This window comes from Mauremys reevesii, linkage group 4 (genome assembly GCF_016161935.1).
Source record: "Mauremys reevesii isolate NIE-2019 linkage group 4, ASM1616193v1, whole genome shotgun sequence".
NCBI classification, from domain to species: domain Eukaryota; kingdom Metazoa; phylum Chordata; order Testudines; family Geoemydidae; genus Mauremys; species Mauremys reevesii.
Window position 1 is genome coordinate 37,312,216 of NC_052626.1, and position 26,516 is coordinate 37,338,731.

At 40.5% G+C, this 26,516-nt stretch overlaps 1 protein-coding gene across 1 annotated transcript in view; it reads left to right on the forward strand.

Moving 5' to 3' along the window:
• The window catches only part of SEL1L (SEL1L adaptor subunit of ERAD E3 ubiquitin ligase), a 53,884-nt gene extending 28,670 nt beyond the window's left edge, over positions 1–25,214 (forward strand). Inside the window, exons 12-21 of the mRNA XM_039537531.1 lie at positions 1,737–1,805; positions 2,572–2,649; positions 4,225–4,287; positions 5,995–6,082; positions 6,429–6,577; positions 7,911–8,076; positions 12,026–12,100; positions 14,674–14,846; positions 19,112–19,240; positions 20,632–25,214. Coding sequence (XP_039393465.1) covers positions 1,737–1,805; positions 2,572–2,649; positions 4,225–4,287; positions 5,995–6,082; positions 6,429–6,577; positions 7,911–8,076; positions 12,026–12,100; positions 14,674–14,846; positions 19,112–19,240; positions 20,632–20,835 — 1,194 coding nt within the window. The 3' untranslated portion in view covers positions 20,836–25,214. The remainder of the gene's footprint in view (positions 1–1,736; positions 1,806–2,571; positions 2,650–4,224; positions 4,288–5,994; positions 6,083–6,428; positions 6,578–7,910; positions 8,077–12,025; positions 12,101–14,673; positions 14,847–19,111; positions 19,241–20,631) is intronic.
• Positions 25,215–26,516: the final 1,302 nt, after the last annotated feature.

Below are 26,516 nucleotides of genomic sequence, written 5' to 3' on the forward strand. Positions count from 1 at the left end.
TGCCCTAGTGATAAATATAATGATTTACAAGAGAGCAAATTGTCTAGTCCTCCTGAAAAACTAAAACTCTTGTCTAAATGTTGGTTTAATACAGCAGTTGACTGGCATTCTTAGCTAGTTGTATGCGCTATTCTGATTGGTAGAAGGACCCAGATTCTCTCCCTGCCCCACATTAGTTGAAGACATTGGAGATGAAGTCAAAATACATGGCGCAAGATTCCCGTACAGAAGAGACAACAGACTTCATTGCACATCTCAGTGACTGAGCTTTTGCATTCGTAAGAGGCTTTTCATGGTGTGCTGATGCATAGATTTGAAATTAGAATCTGGCCAGTGTTGTTTACAAGAATTGTTGCCATACACTAAATATACTCTTTCATGGCTGAATAAGCAGCAAATGGATGTGTGGCTTTCAGTACTGCCAGGTGTTCACAATTCCCAGCTCAGTGCTGGGTTGGCTTATGCAATAGGAAGAAATTGACTTGCTGCAAAGGCAGACAGAATTTTTAAAAAGCTTATGTGATGGTAAATGAAGAGCTGGTGCAACTCAGACTCTGAGTGGGCATGTCATGAAGATGATTATTCCAGACTAATTCCCAACAAGAGAGTGAATGAACCCTGCAGTTGTCTTTAAGTCAACTTAAAACAAACAAACACATTCTTTGTTCAGCATTGTTTTTGATCCATATGTATCGTTCATACTGGGCACAGCCACAGAGTCTGCACTGAAGATGGAGGCAATTTGAAATACCTAACATGCAGTTTTGTGCCTGCCAGAGTGATCAAGTGTTCCCACTTGCCTCTCAAGTATCAATCAAGAATTTAAAACCAAGAAGTCCTCATAGAGCCAGCAGCTAGTTCTGGTCAAACTGAACTTTAAATTTACCTGACTTAAATGAGCTTTCCCTATTGACATCAAACAATCTTGGGTATTCAGCTCAGAATAGTACAAAATCAGATCTAAATATCTACCCAGACTGGAAAACATCCTATAGACACACACGTCCCTGCAATTAAATTTTTTGGGATGAGTTAGGCTAGGCTAGTAGGGCTCAGCTGCATAAACTGCTCACAACTGGAAAAATGAGGCATTGCCTCCTGAATTTTGGGGGTATGCCAGGCCAACAGTGGTGGCTGGTCTAGGTATGCAAATTATGTGAGGGAAATTATGTATATTTAATCATTCAGTTGACTTGGGCAAACTATCTAATTAAACAGCTCCTGTTTCCCACAGTGACACTCAACTTTGTGTTAAAATCTTGGGCAGGATTTTGGCCATTCTGTGCTTAAAAAGTGAGAGCCATTCTGCAGATAGAGGAAGACCAGGCAGGTTTCATGCATGGCAGGTTGTCCTCAGACATTCTGTGTAGCCTTTTCTATGGCAGTGAAAAAAAATGCACCTGGGGGCAGTGCTCTCAAAATGGATTATGGAAAAAGAATTGTAATTATAGAGTGGATTTCTCTTATGCAAGTGCCTAGAGAATTAATCTTCTGAGACAGGTTGATATTAAACTGCTTTGTAAATTGAAATGAATAGCATTATTTCTGACCCCTCTTGCTAACTCATGGCATGCAAGGGATGTTCATCTTCATGTTGGAACCTTTACTGTACATCGCAAGCAATATTTGGTAATATACCTGTTACCAATGGAGTGTAATATAGAATCTACAAACACTATTTGTTTATGGAGTAAATGCTTTTATTGACTAAAATACTTTTGGATTCTTTCTCACAGAGAGCATTTGAATACTTCAACCAAGCAGCTAATGCTGGTAACTCGCATGCCATGGCCTTTCTAGGAAAGGTAAGACGCAAGTATTTTCCAGAGCATGCAAATATGGATGATTGTTTCATTGGGAGCTGCTGGGTACTCTCCACATTTTGAAAATCAGGATGATTATTTAGTTGCCTGATTAAAGACTTCAGCTCCTCAATTAGGCATTCATTTTAAAACAAACAAAGCCTCTTTAGAGAGACAAGGAGGGTGAAGTAATCTCTTATTGGACCAACTTCTGTTGGTGAAAGAGAGACACTTTTGAGCTACACAGAGCTCTTCAAGTCCTAATGCTTTAGAGGAAAGTGTAAGAAACTTCACAGTAATCTGTCTCCCTGAGCAGCCACAGTAATACAAGAGTTCTGGCTCTGCCTTATTGACACCTAAGCCTTTCCAGCATATTAGGTCTATGTGTGTATGGTATACACTACTGTTAATGGAACGATATAGTAGCTCAACTTTTTCCAGAATGCCTTTTGATGAAATACAATAGTTTCCCATAACAAAACCTCCTAATCAACATCATCTTATTGGTTAAAGAGCAATTTCTTTTCATAGATGTGGGTTTTTTTATTTTTAAAAGACAATTATTGAGCCTTAGTCTAAAAACACATCTTTTCTTATCCATACATGTTAAAATTTGCACTAATTTTTTTGTAAATTTTCAATGACAGCCAATAAAAGAAACGGACATGAATTCAACATCGAAAATTAATCGAGGTTCTTCACTTCTCCCACTTAAAACTAAACTATGCCCCTTTCTTAATTAACTGTTAGTTGTGCTTTTGTCTCCCAGATGTATTCGGAAGGAAGTGATATCATACCCCAGAGCAATGAGACTGCTCTTCAGTATTTCAAGAAAGCTGCTGATATGGTATGTTTTTTTTACTCATGAGTTAGAAATATAAAGCCCATATCTGTTGAAAGGTAGATCCCTTTGACTTCATTTTTTGTAACTTAAATAGCTTAAAAATTCATATGTAAAGTACTTTACAAACATAGACTGTTTCATAAGACCTAAAATTAAGCTTCTGACCACAGTGCTTTGTGGAGTCTGCTCAATGCAACAGGTGCAACAATTCTCTTATGACATGCAACTATTGATTCTGTTTTAGATGTTTAAATCCTATCTCTAAATTTCCCCTGCACTGTGTGTGGGGTGTGTGTCGTCTTCACTTACTCTCCAAAATGGTTGTATAGCGTAGCTATAAATTAAACTGACACTGTGCCCTACCAGGGGCTGCAGTTTGTTTCTCTTGTCCATGCACCATATGCTTTCATTTCCTTTGATAATATGTTCAGATTATCTCACTGAGTTTTAAATACAAAAGAAGCTTGAGCATTTAAAATGTTTATTTTATGGGAAGATTAGCTTGACGCAGAAGTAGCTTTTTGGAAAAGAAATACAGTGTATGTATAAAATGTGGTGAGAATGCAGTTCTTTCGGTTTGGGGATGAAGTCCTAGTACACCTCTACCTCAATTTAATGCTATCATTGGGGGCCAAAAATCTTACCGCGTTATAGGTGAAACTGCATTATATCGAACTTGCTTTGATCCACCGGAGTGCACAGCCCCGTGCCCCCCCCCCCATCCCCCCGGAGCACTGCTTTGCCACGTTATATCCGAATTTGTGTTATGTTAGGTCGCGTTGTATCGAGGTAGAGGTGTACTTTTCTTGCTCTTCCATGCCCTGCAAGCTAACTAACATTAGCAACTTGATTACTGCTTGAATTTGTCAAGATACCTGGGTGAGATTCTCACGCCTTTCCAGACCTTTTACACCACTCCAGCACTTTTTACCCAGCATAACAGTATCCTAACAGCCTTGGCTGGGGGAGATTCCCCCAGTGTATGCACTGTGGAAGACAGCTGTGTAAAGCTGCCTTCAGAGGAACACTCACAAGCCCTGGTGTATGGAGGTGGGTGTCGGGCACAGCCATAGCACACAGTGCTGTAGAGATTCTAGGCTGTGCTGTAGGCCATAAATTGACCATTCCAGAGAGGTTGCCCTAACTTAGGGCCCCAAGGCTATTTGCTACACCACAGGCCCCTCCAGCCCTCAGAACAACCCAGACTCAGGAGCACATAGGTGGCTGAAAGCTACCTTAGTGCCACCTCCCCTTGGCCTGCAAGTTCTGTGCTGTGTCTCTGAGAGGTACAGCACAGGATCTCACTTCTGGCATTGGGCACACCCTAGTTTTCTACTGAAATCAATGGAGTGGTAACAGAACAAGTGTAGCACAATAGGCGCCAAGGAGAGGCTAGCACCATAGGGCTTAAAGAGGGACAATGACATATTAAAGAGTTTATGAAAATCTGTTAATCTTCAACAACAACAACAACTATCCTAGAGGACATTAAAGGACATATTAAAGACTTTGGTAAAATTTGTAGCCAGGTCCCCCACTTTTTTTTTTTCCTCCTTAAGCGTTTTTTTTCTTTGTCAGGGTAATCCAGTTGGACAGAGTGGACTAGGAATGGCTTACCTGTATGGAAGAGGAGTTCCAGTGGTAAGTCTGAATAGTATCTTTTCAGTCCTGATCACCTAGTGGAAAAATCAGTCAATTTCTAAAATACCTGGTTGGTAGAAGAGAAGGATAAGTGATCCATAATCTTATTTGCTGACTTTTCCTTCATAGGTAATCATTTTTTAGTTGCTCAAATCCTATGGATATAAGTTGGAAAAGTAAAACTCCAGTACTGAGAAACATAATACCCTGATATTTTCAAATAACTTGAATACCCAGTGCCCATTAAAGATGTTACTAGTCACAGGACTGAAATAATTCTTAAAATACAAAACATACTATAGAATACTTTTAAAATCCAGCTTTATTTTGTCTTGCAATTAGATGTAGTTCTGAACTATTTCTTGGTTCAAGGACACACAAGTCTATGTATAGATTTTTATGGAAATCTGTAGAAACAAATGCTTACATCACTTGCCTTGCTAGCGATCCCATGTGCAAGATGTACCTTCCTGGAGTTCTAGGTATTCAGCTTTGCAAACAGATACATTCAAAATTCAAGGTGTGTCTGTAGTTGAGCTGAACTATTTTAAAGCTAAATAATGCAGCTAAGAGTTCTAGAGCTGTTTTCTCCTGAAACAGTACAATGTGTCCATTCCATTTAGCTTAACAAACTAATGTCCATGCACAGCATTGCAATCAGCCATTGTAGTATCAAAGCTTTATGGATATCCATCCTATAGCTACTGGCATAGGTTTTTGAAGCAGAGGTTTGTTGGAGAACCTGTAAAGTATTTAGTGATTTCTTGGATGTCCTAAAAGACTGAGATAATAGCCCTATTTTCGACACTTGCCATCAAGTGGTAGAGAATAGTCTACTCTGAAGAGTACATAAAAAGCATAGAAACATAGGGCTGGAATGGATTCTGAGGGTCATCTAGTTCAGTCCCCTGCACTGAGGCAGGACCCTAGTATACCTAGTCCACTCCAACAGGTGTTCTTAGAAACCTCCTGTGACAGGGATTCCAAAATTCCCTTGGAGGCCTAGTCCAGAACTTCACTATCCTTATAGTTAGAAAGTTTTTCCTAATACTTAGTCTGCATCAAGGGAGATTTAGATTAAGCGGAATACTTTTTGTCCTGCCTTCAGTTGACATAAAGAACAGTTGATCCCCATCTTCTCCGTAACAGCCGTTAACAATTTGAAGACCATTATCAAGTTCCCCCTCACTCTTCTTTTCTCAGGACTAAACATGCCCAGTTGTTTTAACCTTTCCTCATAGATCAGGTTTGCTGAACCTTTTTGTAGCTCTCCTCTGAACTCTATCCAGTTTGTCCACATCTTTCCTAAAATATGGCTCCCAGAACTGGCCACACGCTCCACCTGAGGCATCACCAGTGCTAGGTAGAGCGGGGCAGTTACCTCCTGTCTCTTACATGCAACACTCATGTTAATACACCCCCCAAGAATGATAGCTTTTTTCACAACTGCATCACACTGTTGTCTTACTCAACAGAACTCTTCTTTGTGTTTTATGTGTAACTCTTCTACATAGCTGGACAAGAAGCATTAATGTATTTATTCTCCTGTTGTCAGCAGAAACCTATCTTATAAAGTTTTATGGGCATATAATCCATTCTTGATGCACAGATACATTCATACAAGTCCATCCTCATTTTGATGAGGATATATCTCCTTAGTGTGCCACCTTGCTAGGTTCTATAATGACTCAACCTGTCTTCCTGCAGAATTATGAACTGGCATTAAAGTATTTCCAGAAGGCTGCAGAACAAGGATGGGTAGATGGACAGCTTCAGCTGGGCTCAATGTATTACAGTAAGTGGTTTCAGAATGTTGTTGCATTAAGTATTCGCTAGATGGCGCTGGGACACTAGGAGTGTGTTTAACATATATGAGTCAGTACTGTATATTCATCTCAAGAATTTAGACCACCTAGCACAAAATATAGTAAAATAGTCTTCATGTTCCTTCAGTTTGAATACTTAGCTGTGACCTGATGGAATTTTTCTTAACAAATTGCCTTCAGCTACTGTTATTTAATTGTTAAAATTAAAAACACAAATACTATATCCTTAATTTTGGTTGCAATTCTGCCTTTGTGAGGTATTCATTCGCAATCTCTGAATAGTATTGACCTCTGGTGTGGCTTCTTTCTTTGTAGATGGCATTGGAGTGAAGAGAGACTATAAACAGGCTTTGAAATATTTTAATTTGGCCTCCCAGGGTGGTCATATTCTGGCTTTCTATAATCTGGCACAGATGCACGCCACTGGCACCGGCGTGATGCGCTCCTGTCATACTGCTGTTGAGGTGAGGACCTCTTTTCATAAACTTACAACCCAGGCTAAGTCGTAGAGCTGGTCAGGAATGTTTCGATTTGATTATTTTTGCAGAAAATTTTGACTTGTCAAAACAAAACTGTTCATGAGAAGTGGTCGGTTTTGTTCTGAAAAAAATTGAAAATGTCTTGATGCTTCTGAAATAAAAATTCCAGGGTTTTTTGTTAGAAATTATTTTTTGTTTTGAAATTTAAGCTAATTAAAAAATAGGTCAAAATTGAAACAATGTTTCAATTGATTCCAACCAATTTTTTTTTCCCAGACTATTTGTGAAAATCTTCAAGATTTTGACTTTGTCCCCATACAGGACAGGAAAATTTTCAAATTCTTAAATGTTCTTGGGACAGGAAAAGGGTTTCTCATCTAGTTCTAATAATATGTGAAACTGAGTGAAATTTACTGACTGTGTAAGTAGGCAGCAACCCACTTGAAATCAGTGGAATTGTACACTTCCCCCAGTCCCCACTAGTATTGAATTTTTCCTGTTGAGTTTGGACCTTATTTCACAGTATAACTTGATAAATGAACAAGCTCTTATATATTCCAGGTAAGGTTCCTATATTCTGTGGCACTCTGCAGTGTCAGACTGGAAGTGTTGCAGTAGCTTCACTTAAATTAGGGGGTGGGGGGAAGCGGGGGAAGGGGAAGGATTTTTAATATGAAAGCAAATGATACAACCAAGACAGTAGTCCCTATTTATTTTGAAACGTGAGTTCTCCAGCTAGGGAGGGCCTCAAGATTATCTTTGTAATGGAGAGCTAGAAAGTGTTTGCTTTTAAGCTGAGGTTCTGAAGTAATGTGGATTCTGCCACAGATTTTGTGGAAAGTGTGGGCCCTGTGCACAAACACATGCAATACAGACAATTCTGAATTCTAAACAGCGCTTTCTTAAAAGAAACAAGAAAACTGGTGACCTCATTTTTCCTTATGCTGTCTTGCCTGGGATACATATTCACTTTGCTTGGATTAGCCATTTATTCTTCATACTGGTTGAGGTATGGACCTCCTACAACAGCGACTGCCTTTTGGATCTAGAGTTATACTCAAAGAAACCTAGTGTTTTACTGGTTTGTTCTGAGGCTGTTGTATTCCTGCTGTACTTGCATTGTTAAGGATGTGCTATTAGACTATTAAGCCACTTAGGTCCTTCTTCTTATAAGTTTCTTCCTGTTTCCAGAACCACTACTTTCCACTTAAATAAACTGTTTGAAAGGCTGTCTAAGACATACCGCCTCTTATCCTTTAAACAATAAACTTCTGAAGAAGCTCCTGATAATTGTGTGGTGTTCTTTTTTTCCCTACAGTTATTTAAGAACGTATGTGAACGAGGGCGCTGGTCTGAGAGACTCATGACTGCCTACAATAGCTATAAAGATGGTGATTCAAATGCTGCTGTGGTTCAATATCTCCTGTTGGCAGAACAAGGCTACGAAGTGGCACAGAGCAATGCTGCCTTCATACTTGATCAGAGTAAGGGGCTGTGCTAGCTTGTGTCAAACAATAGTTTGTTGTGGGTTAGTGGTAACTGTCCATTTAACATGCAATGCATCATCAAGCAAGGCATACCTAGGATTAAGTAGTTGGTCTGAACTAATAAGGTTTCTTGGAAAGCAAGAATTCTCCCCCATCCTGACTGCCTCCTATATTCAGAAGTTATTGACTCTGTTTCTCTTGCCCTGTAAAGATATTTTTCTGGTCTGAGTATTAATGAACATTTGAAGTCTGACATACCTGTGTTACGGAAGGAGAGGGTGACACAGTGAGGCCTAGTGCTTTACTTCTTAGGGTATGTCTACACTACGGGATTATTCTGATTTTACAGAAACCGGTTTTTAAAACGGATTGTATAAAGTCGAGTGCACGCAGCCACACTAAGCACATTAATTCGGCGGTGTGCGTCCATGTACCGAGGCTAGCATCGATTTCCGGAGCGTTGCACTGTGGGTAGCTATCCCGTAGCTATCCCATAGTTCCCGCAGTCTCCCCCGCCCATTGGAATTCTGGGTTGAGATCCCAATGCAAAAACAGTGTCGCGGGTGATTCTGGGTAAATGTTGTCACTCAATCCTTCCTCCGTGAAAGCAACGGCAGACAATCATTTCGCGCCCTTTTTCACTTGGATTGTCCTGGTAGACGCCATAGCATGGCAACCATGGAGCCTGTTTTGCCTTTTGTCACTGTCACCGTATGTGTACTGGATGCTGCTGACAGAAGCGGTACTGCAGTGCTACACAGCAGCATTCATTTGCCTTTGCAAGGTAGCAGAGACGATTACTATCCCTATTGCACCGTCTGCCATCTCATTGGCGATGAGATGATGGTTATCAGTCATTTTGCACCGTTTGCATTTGGAAATTGGCGATGACGGTTATCAATCCTTTTGTACCGTCTGCTGCTGTCATGGGTGCTCCTGCCTGGCCTCGCTGAGGTCGGCCGGGGGCGCATGGTCAAAAATGGGAATGACTCCCTGGGTCATTCGCTTCTTTATGTTTTGTCTAAAAATAGAGTCAGTCCTGCCTAGAATATGGGGCAAGTGTACTAGAGAACCAGAGAGCACAGCCGCTCCGTGTCAGAGCCCCAGAGATCCCACAGAAATGATGAGCTGCATGCCATTCTAGGGGGTGCCCCGGCAACAACCACACCCGTTGCTTCCCTCCTCCCCCAACCCTCCTGGGCTACCGTGGCAGTGTCCCCCCATTTGTGTGATGAAGTAATAAAGAATGCAGGAATAAGAAACACTGACTTTTAGTGAGATAAAATGAGGGGGAGGCAGCCTCCAGCTGCTATGATAGTCCAGGCAGGACAGAATCTTTTCTTTAGACATGAAAGAGGGGCTGATGGAGCTCAGCCTCCAGCTGCTATGATGAGGACGGTTACCAAGCCTTTTGTACCATCTGCCGGGAATGACCGGGAGTCATTCCTATCTTTACCCAGGTGCCCCTGGCCGACCTCACCGAGGCCAGCCAGGAGCACTCACGGGCTGATGATGACGATGGATAGCAGTCATATTGTACCGTTTGCCACCGGGAAGGGGATGCTGGTGTTCAGCGCTGCAGCACTCTGTCTACCAGCAGCATGCAGTAGATATAGGGTGACATTGAAAAAAGGCGAGAAACGATTTTTTTTCCCTTTTCTTTTGGGGGGTGGGGGGAAGGGTGTAAATTGACGACATACACCCTGAAACACCCGGGAAAATGTTTTTGACCCTTCAGGCATTTGGAGCCCAGCCAAGAATGCAAATGCTTTTCGGAGACTGCGGGGACTGTGGGATAGCTGGAGTCCTCAGTACCCCTTCCCTCCCTCCACGAGCGTCCATTTGATTCTTTGGCTTTCCGTTACGCTTCTCACGCAGCACTGTGCTGAGTCCCTGCTGTGGCCTCTGTCTATCATAGCCTGGAGATTTTTTCAAATGCTTTGTCATTTCGTCGTCTGTAACGGAGCTCTGATACAACAGATTTGTCTCCCCATACAGCGATCAGATCCAGTATCTCCCGTACGGTCAATGCTGGAGCTCTTTTTGGATTTGGGACTGCATCGCCACCCGGGCTGATCAGAGCTCCACGCTGGGCAAACAGGAAATTAAATTCAAAAGTTCGCGGGGCTTTTCCTGTCTACCTGGCCAGTGCATCCGAGTTCAGATTGCTTTCCAGAGCGGTCACAATGGTGCACTGTGGGATACCGCCCGGAGGCCAATACCGTCGATTTGCAGCCACACTAACCCTAATCCGACATGGCAATACCAATTTCAGCGCTACTCCTCTCGTCGGGGAGGAGTACAGAAATCGGTTTAAAGAGCCCTTTATATCAATATAAAGGGCCTCATTGTGTGGACGGGTGCAGGGTTAAATCAGTTTAACGCTGCTAAATTCAGTTTAAACGCGTAGTGTAGACCAGGCCTTAGTGAAGAGTTGTTACCCTCTTATTCTTGACTAGAAAGAATGACAAATAGTTAGCTGGGTAGCTGAGCTCTTTTGTTAGACTTGAAAGAACTGCTTAGTAATTAAATCAAGCTTCACTAAAAATGGGTGACCAGAGTAAATTCTGTTGCAATACAGCAGGGTTATCAGAACATATTAGAAGTACAGTGATACATGTTTTGTTCTGTTTTTTTAAAAACCTAGACATTTATCAGAAAGTGCAGGAACCCAGCATTTAAGTTTTGTGCGGATCGCAAAAACACAACTGCTATGGGCTTTGTGTAATTAGCTTACTAAGTCAGTCAACCTGTTGACTGCTAGTAGACATCATAGTTTTGTTTTGTTTTTAATGGTGCTAAAAGGTGCCACACTGAGCACCTTGATGGCTTCAATATCCAGAAAAGATACAACAATGGCAGGGCAATTTGGAAGCTTGTTCTGTCCATATGTCAGTCTTGATCTGGAAGACATCACCTCTAAGAGTAAGAGGGCAAGTTTCCATGGACTCTGAGACTGCCATTTGTGGTGTCACTCTTAAGAAGTGATCACATGTCCATGGGGGCTAGACTGACACTAATTCATTTTACATAGGGTATCACTTGGTGCCACATAATATTTCAGATTTGAAACCAATACTTTAGAGTTGAAAGAATTTGAAATGGAATATTAATCTTTTGACCTATGCAGCACTTCCACGGCCATCCCTTTGTGTGACACTGTCAATAAAAGCCTAAAACTTCCACACATTTCTGAAATGGATTCTAGCACTTCACACTATGTGTAATTTTTCTTAACTACTTAGATCCTGTCCCTTCAACCATGCTTGGAGGTTACACGCTTTTGAAACTTGTACCCCAAGTTAAAATAACTAGAATTGTTCAACTCCTGTATCAAAAACTGTGCTTTTTAAGGCCACATTTTCAAATCTGCCCAGCTTTCAGTGAAAACAGTGGGAGTTTCTGAGGGCTGAGCTCTTGGAAAAAAAACTGGCTATTGTATTAAATGCCTACATGGGAGCTAAAATTGTGATGATCTGGCCTCATTAAAGGTGCTAAGTACTCTGTTATCTGCAGCACAAGTTGTCTACAAGAGAAATAAACTTTATATTGTAACACGTCATATGTTTTCTAACTTGGCTGCTCTATGTTACTCCAGCTAGAGAAATCTAGGGAGTGTTGCGCCATATGTGGATTGCTCCTTTGTAATTCTGGTCCACATGGAAACTTAGAAAAGGGTATAGAATGTGAGGCATAGAGGTAGCTACACCAGCTTTATACCACTCAAAATTCTGTTCCCTTTGCACCACAAGTGCAACATAGAGAAGAAAGAACCAAAGGTCAGAATCTGACCCATGATCTCTGAGGCACAGCCGTTTAATCCAGATCAGCAAAGGTTTTTGTAAATGGTGAACATGAACACTGACATGCACGTAATCAGGAAGACACTATGGAGGTTCTGTGCCCTGTTCCTGCTTGACTTAATTACTTCCTTTCTTTCCTGCAGAAGAGGCCAGCATAGTAGGAGAGAATGAGACTTATCCCCAAGCCTTGCTGCATTGGAATAGAGCAGCCTCCCAAGGTGAGTCACAATTCAATGATGATCATTTCACTTTGAGCACCTGGTCTAGTTTATTATCTACAGGTTATTTATTAAGTAAGTTACCCTCTCCTTTGGAATAAAACAAATGTAGTATAAACAGACAGTTACTTTCTGGCTAGTTCCTTGACTGAAGTATTCTGCTGTCTGTCCAGGACTTACTTTTTATCCAGTTTTCAATATGAGAATTAGCTCACATACTACTTGAGTCTTCTGGAGATTAGAAGAGATTCAGTGACTTTCAGCTCTGCAGTCGTACACTTTCTGCCTACCTTATAGGCTTTCCTACTAGCATGGCTACTGCTCCCAGTGATTTCCCTTCTAAATCACTACTTTGAAGGATTTATAATTACTTTGACAATAATCAGACAGTGGTTTTAGTCTGTCTCAAATCTGTTTGATAGTCCTTGATTTGAGTGCAAACAATAGCTCGCTGGTTTGGAGCACATCTCTTGGAGGTCATGTTTTCCTGTGACTCAGAGAACAGATTTATTTTTCAAAAAGCTGTTTTGCTGGCCTCTGGCTAAGATTAAAGTAAGTCCTGGTGCTGTTACAGAGAGACTAGGCGAGAAGGAAAAAGTCAAATATTTAAGATTCTTGCACATGGCACATCCTCCCAAGCATATGTTGGTTTAACTGTCTCTGAACTGATCCTTGAAGGACATAATTTAATTATTTAAGTACTCACACTGAACTACGTAGGCTCACTGGAATTCCAGATTTAAATCCCTACAGTCTTGATTCAACCTTTCATCCTTCCAGGCTAGAGTGCCATGCGGTTAACTGTGATGATGATCTCTGGAATTGGTCCTTATAAACTGAGGCTCTGCACAGTGTTGCCACTGACTGTCCCATGGCTCCTTTCATAAGAGTAGAGGTTTACCTGTGTGTGGTTGGGGAACTTTCCTCTCTACATCAGGTACGCTCTGTAGTGCTTACCTGGTGCCCTTCAACCCAGAGATAGGTGTATTTCAGTGGTATCAGAGAGACAAGGTAAATATCTTTTATTGGACCAACTTCTGTTGGTGAGAGACAAGCTTTCAATCTCCAGTAAAAGATATTACCTCACCCACCTTGTCTCTCCAGTATCCTGGGACTGGCACAGCTACAACTACACTGCATATGATGATAGCTTAGCTTTCAGTGCACAAGGCATCTGGGAATCCTTCAGGTGAAAGGCCTTGTATAAATGTATAAACCTACGTTATTTTTCTGGATAATGTCAGTTATCATTCAAACTAGCAATGCAAAGTGTGAAATTATACATAGGATCTTAAACAGTTTAACGTTGAAGGGACAGTGTCAAATGATCTGTCTCAACTTTGACTTGTTTTTAAGACTAGCTGCAAGTATCAGTTGTTGTAAACAATACACTACTATTTGACCACTGAGACCTTGCCTCCTTGGCAGTGTGCCCCAAATCAGTGGCCAACCACTAGTGTAGTTGCAAATGCCTGGTGTAGACATGTTAGGATATGATTTGTGTTGATAGGGCATATCCTGATTAAAGCAGGGGTAAGCTCCACTACTGCAAATTGCAACTTGCCTTTTCTAAACTAGGGTTTGCACTGGTGCAGCCATATCAGCAACTGGCCACCAATGGGTTAAACAGGGGCAAGTTTGCAATGTAGACAGGGCCTAAGGAATTGCCAAAAAAACCAACCCTGCTTTATATCTAAAACTTAAGTTGACCTAGTTACACAGGGGCTGTGAAAATTTTTCACACCCCGTGCAATGTAGTTAGGTCAACCTAATGTTCATGGTAGATGCAGCTAGGTTGACAAAAGAATTCCATTGGCTTGGGTAACAGCTCTGGGAGAGCTGCGTTTACTATAGCAATGGAAAAACCCCTTGTGTTGCTGTAGGAAGTGTCTACACTACGGTAGTACAGCAAGGTAGCTGCACTTGTGCTGCTGTAGCATTTATAGTGTAGACATACCAAAAGTCTTTGGGCACGTGGCACAGATCTACAGTGTTGGCTCCAACCAAACATTGGAAACATGGAAAAATTGATGTATGAAAAGGACTAACACACCAACCCATTTGGCAATTCTTTTTTGAAAAAGCTAAAACTATAAAAGTGTCTCTTTTCTGAGCAGGTGGGGGTGGGAGTATATTTTTAAATTAGCCAATATAAAGACATTGTAAGGTAAAATATGTAAGGTAGAAAATTAGCAAATAAAATAGTAGCTGAATCATTATGCAAGACACCCAAACATGTTTTATAGCTTTCCCAGAGGCTTCAGTCGGTCTTAAACTGCAGTTATTTTGCTAATACTGCTGTGATTATGGAACCCTTCATCATTTTATTACTTTGAACACTTACATGAAAGCAGGACAGTTCAGCTGCTGATGCTCTTATGAACACCTTGGGAATAAAAGATTCTGTGTTTTCATTGTGCAAGAAGAAAAATAAAGCAAATGATATGATTTACAAGACACATTGAAACAAAATGCTTTTCTAGAAATCATCAGTGCATCTTAAAATGAAACTAGAGGCACACCCTGCATATCTCACTCATCTCTTATACTTGTACTGTCTTTCCTCTAATTAGGTTACACTGTTGCTAGAATTAAGCTTGGAGATTACCATTTCTATGGCTTTGGTACCGATGTTGATTATGAAACTGCATTTATTCACTATCGACTGGCATCAGAGCAACAGCATAGTGCCCAAGCCATGTTTAACCTAGGGTACATGCATGAGAAAGGACTGGGCATCAAACAGGTGAGCACAGCTTGATATGAGTAATTAGTTTTATTCAAAGTATTTATTTATTTATTAATAAATATATTTGTATAGCAGTAATCTCTGGAAGCCCTAACTGACATCGGTCCCTACCATGGTAGGCACTATATACAAGCCTAAATAGACCGGACTGACAAAGGGTGGAAGGCAGGAAATATCATTCTCTCTATTTTGCAGATGGGGAATTCAATCACAGAGAAGAGTGACTTTCCCCAAAGTTGCAAGATGTCTGTGGCAGACAGGAATTGAACCCAAATTTCCTGGGCTAACACTTCCAAAGCGTCCTAAGGGATTTAGGAAGAGGGAATTGGGTGTGCAAATCCTTTAGACATCTTTAAAATCTCAGCCCAGAGTCCCCATCCAGTGCTTTAACCCCAAGATTGTCCTTCCACTCAGAGGTCGTGTTCAGGTGCTCTGGAGATTGCCTCTCAGGCTTTATGTATCCTTATTCTTAAGCAACAAATAGTAGCCTTTACTGTCTTGTGATATTAGCTGTGATTTCACATTGAACTAAGCTATGATTCTCTCCCCAAACCACACTCCTTTAAAGAGAAGCCAACACATTTGGTTCCTGAGGAAACATTATCCCTCACCACTTGTGAATCACTTTTAGGATCTAAAGGAACCTGGAAAGCATGAATAAATACATCTTTTGGTCTAGTAAACCTCAACCCTATTCTCTCACTTTTTTGTGTAATGTGTGGTGAAGAATAAGTACATGTAAGAACTGCTCAGAACTCACATACATTATTATAGGGGCATTAGTAGCAACCTGTCTCTGTGTTGCCTATTACTTTCCATCTAGAAAGGAATCTTGAGACCTTTTATTTATTTATATCTCATCTCCTTTGCAGCAGGTCTTTGAAATCCAGCATATACTCAGGCAAATGTGCTTCGTTTTTTTGGTTTTCTTTTGTTTTGTACCCCCCCCCCCCCGAATGAAATTCATTCAGATTTCTCAGGGAGAAAACTTTTAAAGAAAATTTCTATTTCTCTTCTCTTTCTTGGGTGCCTCAGAAAACTTTTGGTAGCATGCCAAGATAATTCATCATGAAAATGCTGGACACATGCTGTTGCCAGAACAGCAGCAGACAATATACAGAACACCTGGGTGACAAGGAGCCAGGACATGGACCCAGCACATGTCCTTAACAGGCCTGTCTCCCACTGTGGTAACATTACATGGGGCAGGGGAGTCCCCACTTCTGCAGGGGGGGGAAAGAAAGGAGCCAAGCCAGACTCACCCTCATACACTTCTTGGAACTAGCACATGGCTCCGTAGACCCATAACCCTCCCCCCCCCAAAAAATCCCCCCTTTGATGGCAGCCTTCTCCTGTTGTGAGCTAATGTGATTAGTCCTATAACTCAAACAATAGAAGTCTGTGATGCAATGCTGAAGATTCTGGGTTCAAACTGTGATGATGGGAGAGGAGGTGGAGTGCAGATTGTTCCATATGTACAATTTTTCTTTACCTTTCCTTAACGTACACCCAAAAAGCCAGGAAATTGCATGCAAAAAAAACGTATTTAGGTTGACAAGTCAAGCCATTGAAAGTTAAGAAATGCCAGATTTGAGATTGCCTATGCCAGGGGTCGGCAACCGGCGGCTCGCCAGGGTAAGCACCCTGGCGGGCCGGCCTGGTTTGTTTATCTGCCGCGTCGGCAAGTTCGGCCGATCGCGGCTCCCACTGGCCGTGGTTCATGGTCCCAGGCCAATGCGGGAGGCAGGAAGCCGCGGCCAGAACATCCCTCGGCTCGCGCCGCTTCCTGCCTCCCGCATTGGCCTGGGACCGCGAACCGCGGCCAGTGGGAGCCGCGATCGGCCGAACTTGCCGACGCAGCAGATAAACAAACCGGGCCGGCCCGCCAGGGTGCTTACCCTGGCGAGCCGCGAGCCACCGGTTGCCGACCCCTGGCCTATGCTATCTTCATTCTGCCACCTTATATGTATGCATTATGTATCTTTAATTGCACTGTAATATACTGTTTTTCCACTGAACCTCTACCATATTCAGTGCATAGGTTGGTTACACAAGGAGGCAGAATTATGGTTGCAATAGGCAACCGTAAATCTGTCACTTCATAATTTTAGAGTATTTGCGTTTGAAATTTTAATATTCTCTTAATGTATGAGGTGATATATGTTATAATAATAATAGGCAGAGCTGGTAGCAACACCTATTATGAAAGTGGCCCAACATTTCCCATTATAAGACTGTTTTCAGTTGCTTATAATTTTTTGCTAAACTTTAACTGTTTGGGAAGAAATTTTGCAATGCTGGGTGTCTGCCTCAGGCTGAATACTTTGTGGAAAATTTCAGCCAAATGGGTCAGCAAGAATGAGGCTAGGGAAATGTTTTTGCTCATTTTAAAAAAATTACACAACCTTTTCTTTGAAAAGGTTTCATGTCCCCATGCTTTGGAACAGGGACTTGAAATCAGAAATGTGCCTTTTGCCATCTCTGTGAAAATCTATTCAAATTTGGCAATGCTGTAAGCCTTTCAAAAATCGTTACTATGTGCTCTGTAGAGTTATTAAATTTTAGCATCTAAATTTCGAAAAATTGCATAGGCAGCCTTAATTCTGGCATTTCCTAAAATTTGATTGCTTGGCTTTGCAACCTTAATGTTCTTTTAACAATCTTTATTTGCCTCCAGGGAGACGGGGAGAGAGCGTGTGTTTGTGTGTGAGGGAATTTCAGGCAGTTTCTTAAGTATTAAAATATGGATCATTAATCACATTAAAGTAGCATTAAAGAATTATAATAAGAAATTTGAAATAAGACTCTTGCCATTAAGAAAACACAGCAATTTACAAAGTTTAAAGGAAAGCCCAAGTTTGTGTTTACAGTAAGTAAGGATATGAACATACCCTGTTTTCACTTTCACTAGAGTTAGTCAACTCATGGTTTTTTATTTAAATTCTTACAAGTGCTTCCACACTTCAATAGTTCTCAAATTTTGAAGTGTTTGTAAAAATAAATAAATAAATAAATGGTGTTAACATCGATATTTCTAGAATTTGTTCCAAATGAGAGATGCTTGATTATGGATTTAAAAACAGAAGTTTTTCAAGGGATGGAGAATGGATTGAGAAGAACTGTTTTTATTGTGTTGGTTTAATATTTGAGAAAAATGAGTTTGCCATGTTGTATTAGGTTTTTTTTTGGTTGGTTTGTTTGTTTTTTCCAAGGTTTCTCAAAAAGAGACTTGATCGGGGGGGAGGGCTGCTTTTAACAGGTACTGGATATCATTAATATTCAAAATTGAGTTTGCACCTTATGAATTTATAGCAAATATTTTGTGTAGGGACCAAACTCACTAAACATTCTCCTTCATAAAACAGCAGAAGGAAATGGAAATACCAGATGTATAAAGCAATGTGTAAACTGAACACAATAGCTGTGATTCTAACGAAAAACACTAACAAACTTGATGGCTAACTTCATTTCTCTTATTACTGTTAATATAGCACAAGTGTGAAAAGGGAAGTGTTCCCTTTCACCTTGAATAAAAAGCTTGCTAGGGGAGATTTCTAAGGAATTCTCTCAACCTTTCTTTCTTTTATTGAAATAGAATAACCAACAGTAAAATAACTAACATAACCCATTAGCACAAGGTGTATATAAGACTGTTTTCTGTATTTCTTAAAATTCCAATATAAATTAAGGCTTTGTCATATAGCAACAAGCAGAAAGATTATGGAGTCACTTGGCAGCATCTACACAGTTCGGGTTGCATTCTAAAATGGATTCAATGAGGCCTAAAATACTGGGGCTTGATTGGTTGGTTGATATTCTCTAATGTATGTGGCCAGTCTGCTATAGGAATGTCTGCGGAAGAGGGGTTTACAATTAAGGCTCCCCTACTGCTTTGCAAAGTCCTTTGTGTGTATTAAAATACATTGATTGAACAGCCACTCTTGCATCAATTTCAACAGTTTTACTCTCACACAGAGATAAACCTAGCATGGATGTGGATGCAAATACATGGCCTGAAACAGAAAGAGGTGAGGTAGAACAGATCTTAATGAAAGAAAGTTGGCCACAAAATGATTCTTCCTTTGAAAAGGGTTTTTTTAATGAATGGGCATTATTGGCTCTTATCTGGCAAACAAGCAAAGTCTAAAAACTCCTTTTGGTATCAGAAGTTCTTGGCCCTGAGGTAACCACCAACTTAACTACCTTAATTTTGTTTGGGTTTCTTTGGAAATAGATTTCACTGTATTATGTATTAATTACAGGATATTCACCTTGCAAAACGCTTCTATGACATGGCCGCTGAAGCCAGCCCAGATGCTCAAGTTCCTGTCTTCCTAGCACTCTGTAAACTCGGGATTGTCTACTCCTTGCAGTATGTACGAGAAACCAATGTAAGTAATGCAAACACTTAAGACTGATGGCAAGGAATCCTTATTCCTAACTTTGGAACCTCTTTAGAAGTGAAAGCAAAGCATCACAACCTCACCCTAAACTCCGTACCTTTTAGGATAAGCGTTTCTGCTCTGTCTTATTTTCTTCTATTTCACAAGAGAAATGGAAAGAACCAAGGTCTCAATGCCTTTCCTACCTCTGAGGTTGCAGGAAACTGTGTGGGATATACTCATTTTATCCTAATAATTAATCCCCCAATCAGTATTCTAGATGCGGTGCTAATACTCCCTTCAGGAGAACTTTCCTGGCCCAAAACTTGATAACTTATGTATGTGAGCAGGTTTCCCAAGAATTAAGCTTACCATCCCAGGGACAGCATGCCAGTGTTCGTTTGCTTTCCTTCTTTCTGGCTTGATCATACTGTATTTGCACTGCCTTATCTGCAACCATAACAATTCCATCCCTCCCCAGTCAGAAACTATTATCAATATGATTATTGTGCTGTTCTCTCAACAGGATCTCCACATAGTGCTTGGTGATGGGCATTAAAGAAATGTTTGTCTGGGTACTTATATGGCCCCCATCACCATATTATCTGACTGCCTCCAATGTTCATTAATTTAATGTATTCCCTCAACATCCCTAAGGACAGGACAGGCAAAGGCTGAGAGCAATGATCATACCCATTTTGCAGAAAGGGAGCTGAGGCACAGAGATTAATTGACTTGCTGATGGTCAAACAGGAAGTCTGGGCAGAATAGGAGGCAGAGATTCAGTTCCCTGAGACCTGGTTCAGTGCCATAAGCATAAGTCCATCATCCCTTCTCCACTTCTGGTTTCTACTTCTGCACTTTTGTTCAGGACATTTGGCAGGCTCCAGCAAATGAAAAGAAAAAAAGAAATTTCAGCTTTCATCAGAAAATAAGCAAATGATACCTGAACTACTGCAAAATTATTTTCCTGTTGTTTTCGTGCAGATGTTAGTCTTGAGCTCCAAGGAAGAAAATATGATAGGAAAAAAATTCAGTTTGAAGGAGGAGCAGAACAGTTTCTACTAGTTTAATATGGCAGTGTGGGTTATTCTTGCCTCAGGCTTAAGACTGGTGGGTTAAAGGCTTTGCTCACATGAAAGATATGTAAATACATAAGAAGAAGTTGCAGGTGTTCCTTTATAGTACATAGCATTTTCTGTTGTAGCTGTTGAAACTGGAGCTTGATTTTGGTTAATCTATAATGGCAAATATTGGTACTGGTGTATTAAAAGAAAACTGCTAAAAATAAAAAATGCAGGTGGCTTTCCCCAGAATTAAAGATGTCTGAAACTGCTACGACATTTCTGACTCATGCAGCCAGAAGAACATAATGGTGAGTTGTTTGTTTTGTTTTTTAGATCAGAGAGATATTGTCACATCTTGACATGGACCAGCTGTTGGGCCCTGAGTGGGACCTTTACCTTATGACTATCATCGCTTTGCTCCTAGGAACAGTTATAGCTTACAGACAGAGGCAACACCAAGCTATCCCCAGACCGGCGGGGCTGCGGCCAGCTGTGCCTCAACAAGAACCTCCACCAGAACATCAGCCGCCGCAATAGCAGCAACAGAAATCTCAGTGAAAAGAACTGTATTCTCCAGCAGAAACTATTTTCATTGTGATTTAGAACAGATCAATGGTCCTTCCCCCCTCCCCCTCCCCCCCGTTCCCCGAAGAGGCTCAAAGAGTGATGCCTTTTTTCAGGGATAAGTAACTCTTTCTAGACTGATTTGAATGTTATTTCAGTGCCAATGGAATAACACAATGTCTTTTTTTGTGAAACACAAGTGTGCTACTACAAAAGTGATGCCTGCTATATCCAATTTCTCTTTATTTGAAGTCCTTTTTCATCATCGCTTAAAGTGTGTGGAAAACATTGGCTAATAGGAGCTGGCCCATGTAGAAAGAAAAAAAAATATTGGAAGGCTGAAGACCTGAACTCTGCTCTTCTGAGCAAAAAGAGATCCTCTAGAACTGTGAGAGAATTTGTTTTTCTTATCTGCATCCCAAGTATTCCTACAGACCTTATTTTAATTATTCCTTAATAATAGTTTCACAGTTCACATAATCTCATTATTTACCTTTGATGACTTAACCTGGATGTTCCATTCAGAAGAAGCAAAAACAAAAGCAAAATCTGTAACTAGTGAGAAAACTTCTTGTTCTCTGTGATTTGCAATTTGGGGTTTTGTTTTTTCCTTGCAGCATACATTTTTGCTAATGGCCAGTCTCTATTCAAGAAGGTGAATAGGGATAGATTGCATTTGTAAAATAAAAGAATGATTTAACAAATCCTCCACAGAATGTCCTCCACAAACATTTGGAAAAGTGGTGAATATTTTCTTGTGGCCTCTGTGCAACTTGTGGGATTTCTTAGCACAAGAGCAAAAAGGCAATTTGTTAGTCTTCCTGCTTTATTTTTTTAATCTTGTCTCAATAGTAAGCTGAGAGAGTGGCTAACTGTAGAATGCAGCAAGAATTATTGTTAAGAAAAGACTCTGATGGGAGGACATAGCCAGAAGCCTTCTCTGCTCAGTTATAGGTAGACTATTTTTCTAGTGTTTCTTTTATTAAAAGATGGGACTCTTGTGTTTCTCCAGCTAGTCTTACAACTTCAGCAATCCAGTCAGTAAGTACAATGGAAATGACCTGTATCACAAGGTCTTTATGCAGCTAAAATCTACATATCTTGCTACATACATAGTGGGTGCAGCAGAGAATCTGCCTCTATCTGCTGAGCACATCTAAATGAAGGGAAGTACAAAAGGGTGAATTCCAGCTCCCTACTCTTGGAGCTGAATTTTCATCAGCATTGCTGAACTTCAGAGTAGCCTAAGAAGTGGTTAGAAATGTGCTGGCTGGTAACAGCCCCTCATTGGAACACAGGAGCATCTAGCTGTGTTCCCTCTGCCATCTGTGTCAGAATGACATAACAGATGGCTATAGCATCTGAGGACTCCCCTCAATGGGGGAATCCAGAATGGAGGTGGTCCCAATGGATTTCGGCTCCTTCGTGTCACTGGAGCAGTGCAAAGGTGCCACACTGGGGTAGAGAATCTGACCCATAAACTCAAAGTTCTTGTTTTGTAAAATTCTTGATAGTTGTTTTAACTGATCATAACCATTTGGAAGCTAAATGCACAAAGTAAATATGGGAGAATAGCTTTCTGGGAGAAGAAGGCAGAAATCTGTACTCCTTTTTTTTTTTTTTTTCCCTCAGTAGCAGATACGGATATTTGTTTCCATATTAACACTATACTCTGTGGATACACTATTTTAAAGCAAAATGAAATTTGAATATTCAAGACTCTGACGCTGCCTCTAGATCATACATTGTGCATTTAAAGAGTTAACTGCTTCCTTTTTAAAGGCTTTTGTTCAGTAGATTGGAATTTAAGTAAGAACCAGCCTGTATGAAAAGGCTTCGAAACTGTGAGATCTTTTACGTTTTGTACATAATGTATTATAAAGAGTTGAATGGGCAAGGTTTCTTTGCAGTTAACTTGTTGCATTTTGGGAGAAGGGCTAAATATTCTTTCCTGGAAGCTAATGTTTTGTGGCTGACTGCAGTATTATGAATACAGAAAAAACTTTTAGATACTCCAAGAGCGTGGAGTCAGAATCTCACTAGGTCTTCATGGAAGTTCCATTCTGGGGCAAGGGGATGTTTCAGTTCTGTTTGAGAGGGAATAGTATTTAATTTCTACATGATCTGATTAAAATGTACAGCAGTCCATTAACTGCATTATTTAAAAAAAAATTCAGTGAACTTCCAAACCTTTTCCCTCTGTGGTATTTTACCTCTTCCCTTGATTTTGTAGATCTCTCTAGCTCAGCATAAGGTAGTTAAAGGCTGGATATGGAAAACATTTTCCAATTCACCACCACTGAATGCATTGTGTATCTATTTTGTTTTTAACAATTCTACCATTTGCTAATCTTAATTTTTATTTAAAAGGTTTTGAATGCTATAATCTAATAGAGCTAAATTCTAATGGCTCACTCCTAGCTATGTGGGAATTCATTCCCACCAAATGGTTTATAACAGCAGTCTTTTGTAGCTGGCTTTGCACAGAGCTGAAACATTTTACATTAAAGAAATCAACAGAAGGCAATATATCATCAAAACATTTTTTCATGTTATAGAATTGCCTTTTGAGAAGTACAACATAAGCAATAAGGAAGTTTTTCCCCTACTGTTGACCATCGCTTAATCTTGTCAAATGGCATCCATTTGAATAAAATGATAATAGCAGAAACTAGTTTATATGAATAACATCAAACTAACTCAGGGATTAAAGAAATATGAGTAGATTTTCTAGGTCAGCTGCCTACAACGTGGTTTAGTTTTTCTGGTAATCCCTTACTGTTCTGCTCCAAACTTTGCAGCATATTTTTGCTTCTTACAAAAAAAAAGACTTAGTAATAGTGAATTATTTCAGGTTGTGCATACAGTTTATCAACCAGTTCTTTCAATTTCCTAAGTAAGTAGGAGTGGTTTTTTAATTATCTTTCTATTTGTTTTTAAAGAGCATCTTTTCATTTTTAGTGGCACACCTTGTCTTTCTAGTTGTGTGCAAGAGCAGTTTGAAGGGAAATTGGGTTTAAAATAGCTCAAATTCTTAATTCAGTGAAGTTATGTTGCTGAAGTTGAGTATGCACCTGCTAAACTTTGAAGGCTAATATGCGAGTGCTGAATACTTCACCATTGGGAAGTTAGGTAACTTCAGTCAAAAATAAGTGATAATTTGAGATTGTATTGGTTAAAAATCTACTGACACTGAATTCTGTTCAGTTTATTTTCCCCTATATTTCTTTTCTCTCATTCTTTATTCTGGAACCTTGAATGAGAACAGGATTTCTGAATGTGAACTGCAGTGTGTGTTGAGTGAAATAATTTTATAGACCTCCTCCCCTCACTCCACTCCGGCAGCATTTTAAGTGCAAACTTTACCTATCCGATCTTCCCAGTGCTTACTGTACTGAACAGTAGAGCATCCAAATGCCATCAGTGGGAGTTCTACATGTGGAAAGAAATTAGGAAGATGAAGATCTGAGGAGAGAATTTTATTCCAGTGACCTCAAATCACTAACCTTATGTACCTGTCAACTTAAAAATGTTGCTTGTAATTTGAAAACAAAACTCTTAAATACTTGATTTAACTTCCAAGTTGAGAATTTAGGATTCTGTCATCTGCATTTTCCTTGGTGATATTTGTCCAAGGATCTGCTTACATGAGTTGTCGTTATTCATTTGTTTGGAAATATTTCACCCTATGACTAATAATTTCAAATGGGGAATAAGTAGCAGAAGAAAGGAGCTTGCGTTAATACAAATGTCCTTAGATCGTTTTTTCAAAACATAAAGGTGAAACCTTTTTAAAGTTTTCCATGAGACTTTGGCTGTTGTGATAAACTTGCTGAAGTAAAACTCATCAACTTGTCTTTCCATGTGACTTTTCAAGAGGTTAAATGTATTGTCAAAGCATTTATAGTGTTCAAAAATATTATGTACCAATCCTGTTGCCATCAATATACAAATTAAGTTTGGCACATTGTTATTACGGGGGAAAGCTCAACTTCACCAATCTTTTCCTTTATAAATAGGCAACCATAAGTTGATATTTATGTTTGGGTTCCAGAGAATATTCACAAGTATACAACAATGAAAAGGCTTAATATGACTTGAGAACTACTACAAGTGCATAAGGACAGGCAAGGCCTACTGGCAAAAGTCCTTTTTGTCTTTATCAGCTGCAGCTGTTAAGAGGGTATTGTAGGGATTTTTAAAATTTATTTTGTATTTAAGGAAATGCAGCATAAAGGCTGATAAAAGTGTAATATAATTGTGTAAACAAATTATGTTAATAGAAAGATGTACAGATTCATTTTGTACTGTATCTTTAATCCTGTGAAATAAAGTTACCACCTCTATGGTTAGCCTATGTGCTGTAAGATACTGTAGTTCTGATAACAAAGGGTTCTAACTATAGGTTAAAACTATATATAAAGTCCTGCTTCTTTGTATTTTCATTCCAAATGCTGCCCTGAACCCACAAAGGCATTGCATCTGCTAATTCATGGTTGGTAAGGCACTGGGAGTTAGGAAACCTGGGTTGTAATGCCAGATCTGCACAAGTCCACATACCAAGTTTATGGCATATTGCTGAATTTCTGTGCCTCTGTTTTCCAGTATTTAAAATGGAAATAATGCTTGTTGCAGACATGGAGCTGCTGTGTAACACTGATCTGTAATTTTATGTAACTGTGTGTGACCTGCTCAGTGAATTAGATTCTTCTTTGAGTTAGATGCTGCCATGTATTCCACTTAGGTGTGCATGCCCAGCATGCTGCCAGAGAATGTGCCTAGCAGTACCTGTAGGGGGGCAACGCATATCTCATGAGTGTAGCTCCACCCCTGACTATATGCAGCCCCAACTTCTCTATGTTCCTTCTTCCCGCCCATAGCTAGAGTTGGAACTCTATAGTTTTCAACCTCACAATCCTTTATTCAGTGACTTTTTTTTCTAATTGTATATTAGTACCCCAGTATAGTGTTAGACTTTGTATTAATTTAAACATTGTTGTGGGGTGGGGGGGATTCCCAGTAACTATCACCACATGTGGTGCGTGGTGTACCTAGGCAAAGCCCATGTCAAACAGCAGTGTTCAATTTGCAGATTGTTCACTAAGCAGACTCAAGTGGCAAGAGATCTTTGTCTGAAGCAGCACCTGTTCAAACAGGCCATGCAGCCTACTTCAGCATCGAGGCCTTTGTCAGATTTCAGGTCGCCCTTGAGTTTGAGGAGTGCTCCCGCTTTGCGTCCTGGAGTTGGCACCTCTCCGAAGAGATGGAGGAGTCGTTCCCCATTGAGTGGTCTGAGGAAAAGTTCACGTAAGGCCAACTGAGGCTGCTCCAGGTCCTGTGGGGACTCGTGTCTCTCCTCCAGAAGGAGAGTAGATCAACACAGGGTGAATACCAGTGTGCATGATGGAGGAGGTGCCGTCAACCTGTCCCCGCCCCCACGCAGGGACCTGTACTGTTGACATCAGTTCCAGCCCTGGGGTATCCATTGAGTCTGATACCAACAAGACCAATGCCAGCACCGACTGCTACCACCCCAGTGGTGTATCAGACAGAAGCAGATCTCCGTCTTTCTGTCCCAACCTCTCCCTTGGTCCAGTACTTTGCCAGGGCTGTATCTTTTATAGCCCTGTTGGCTGGGCAGACCACTGAACCTA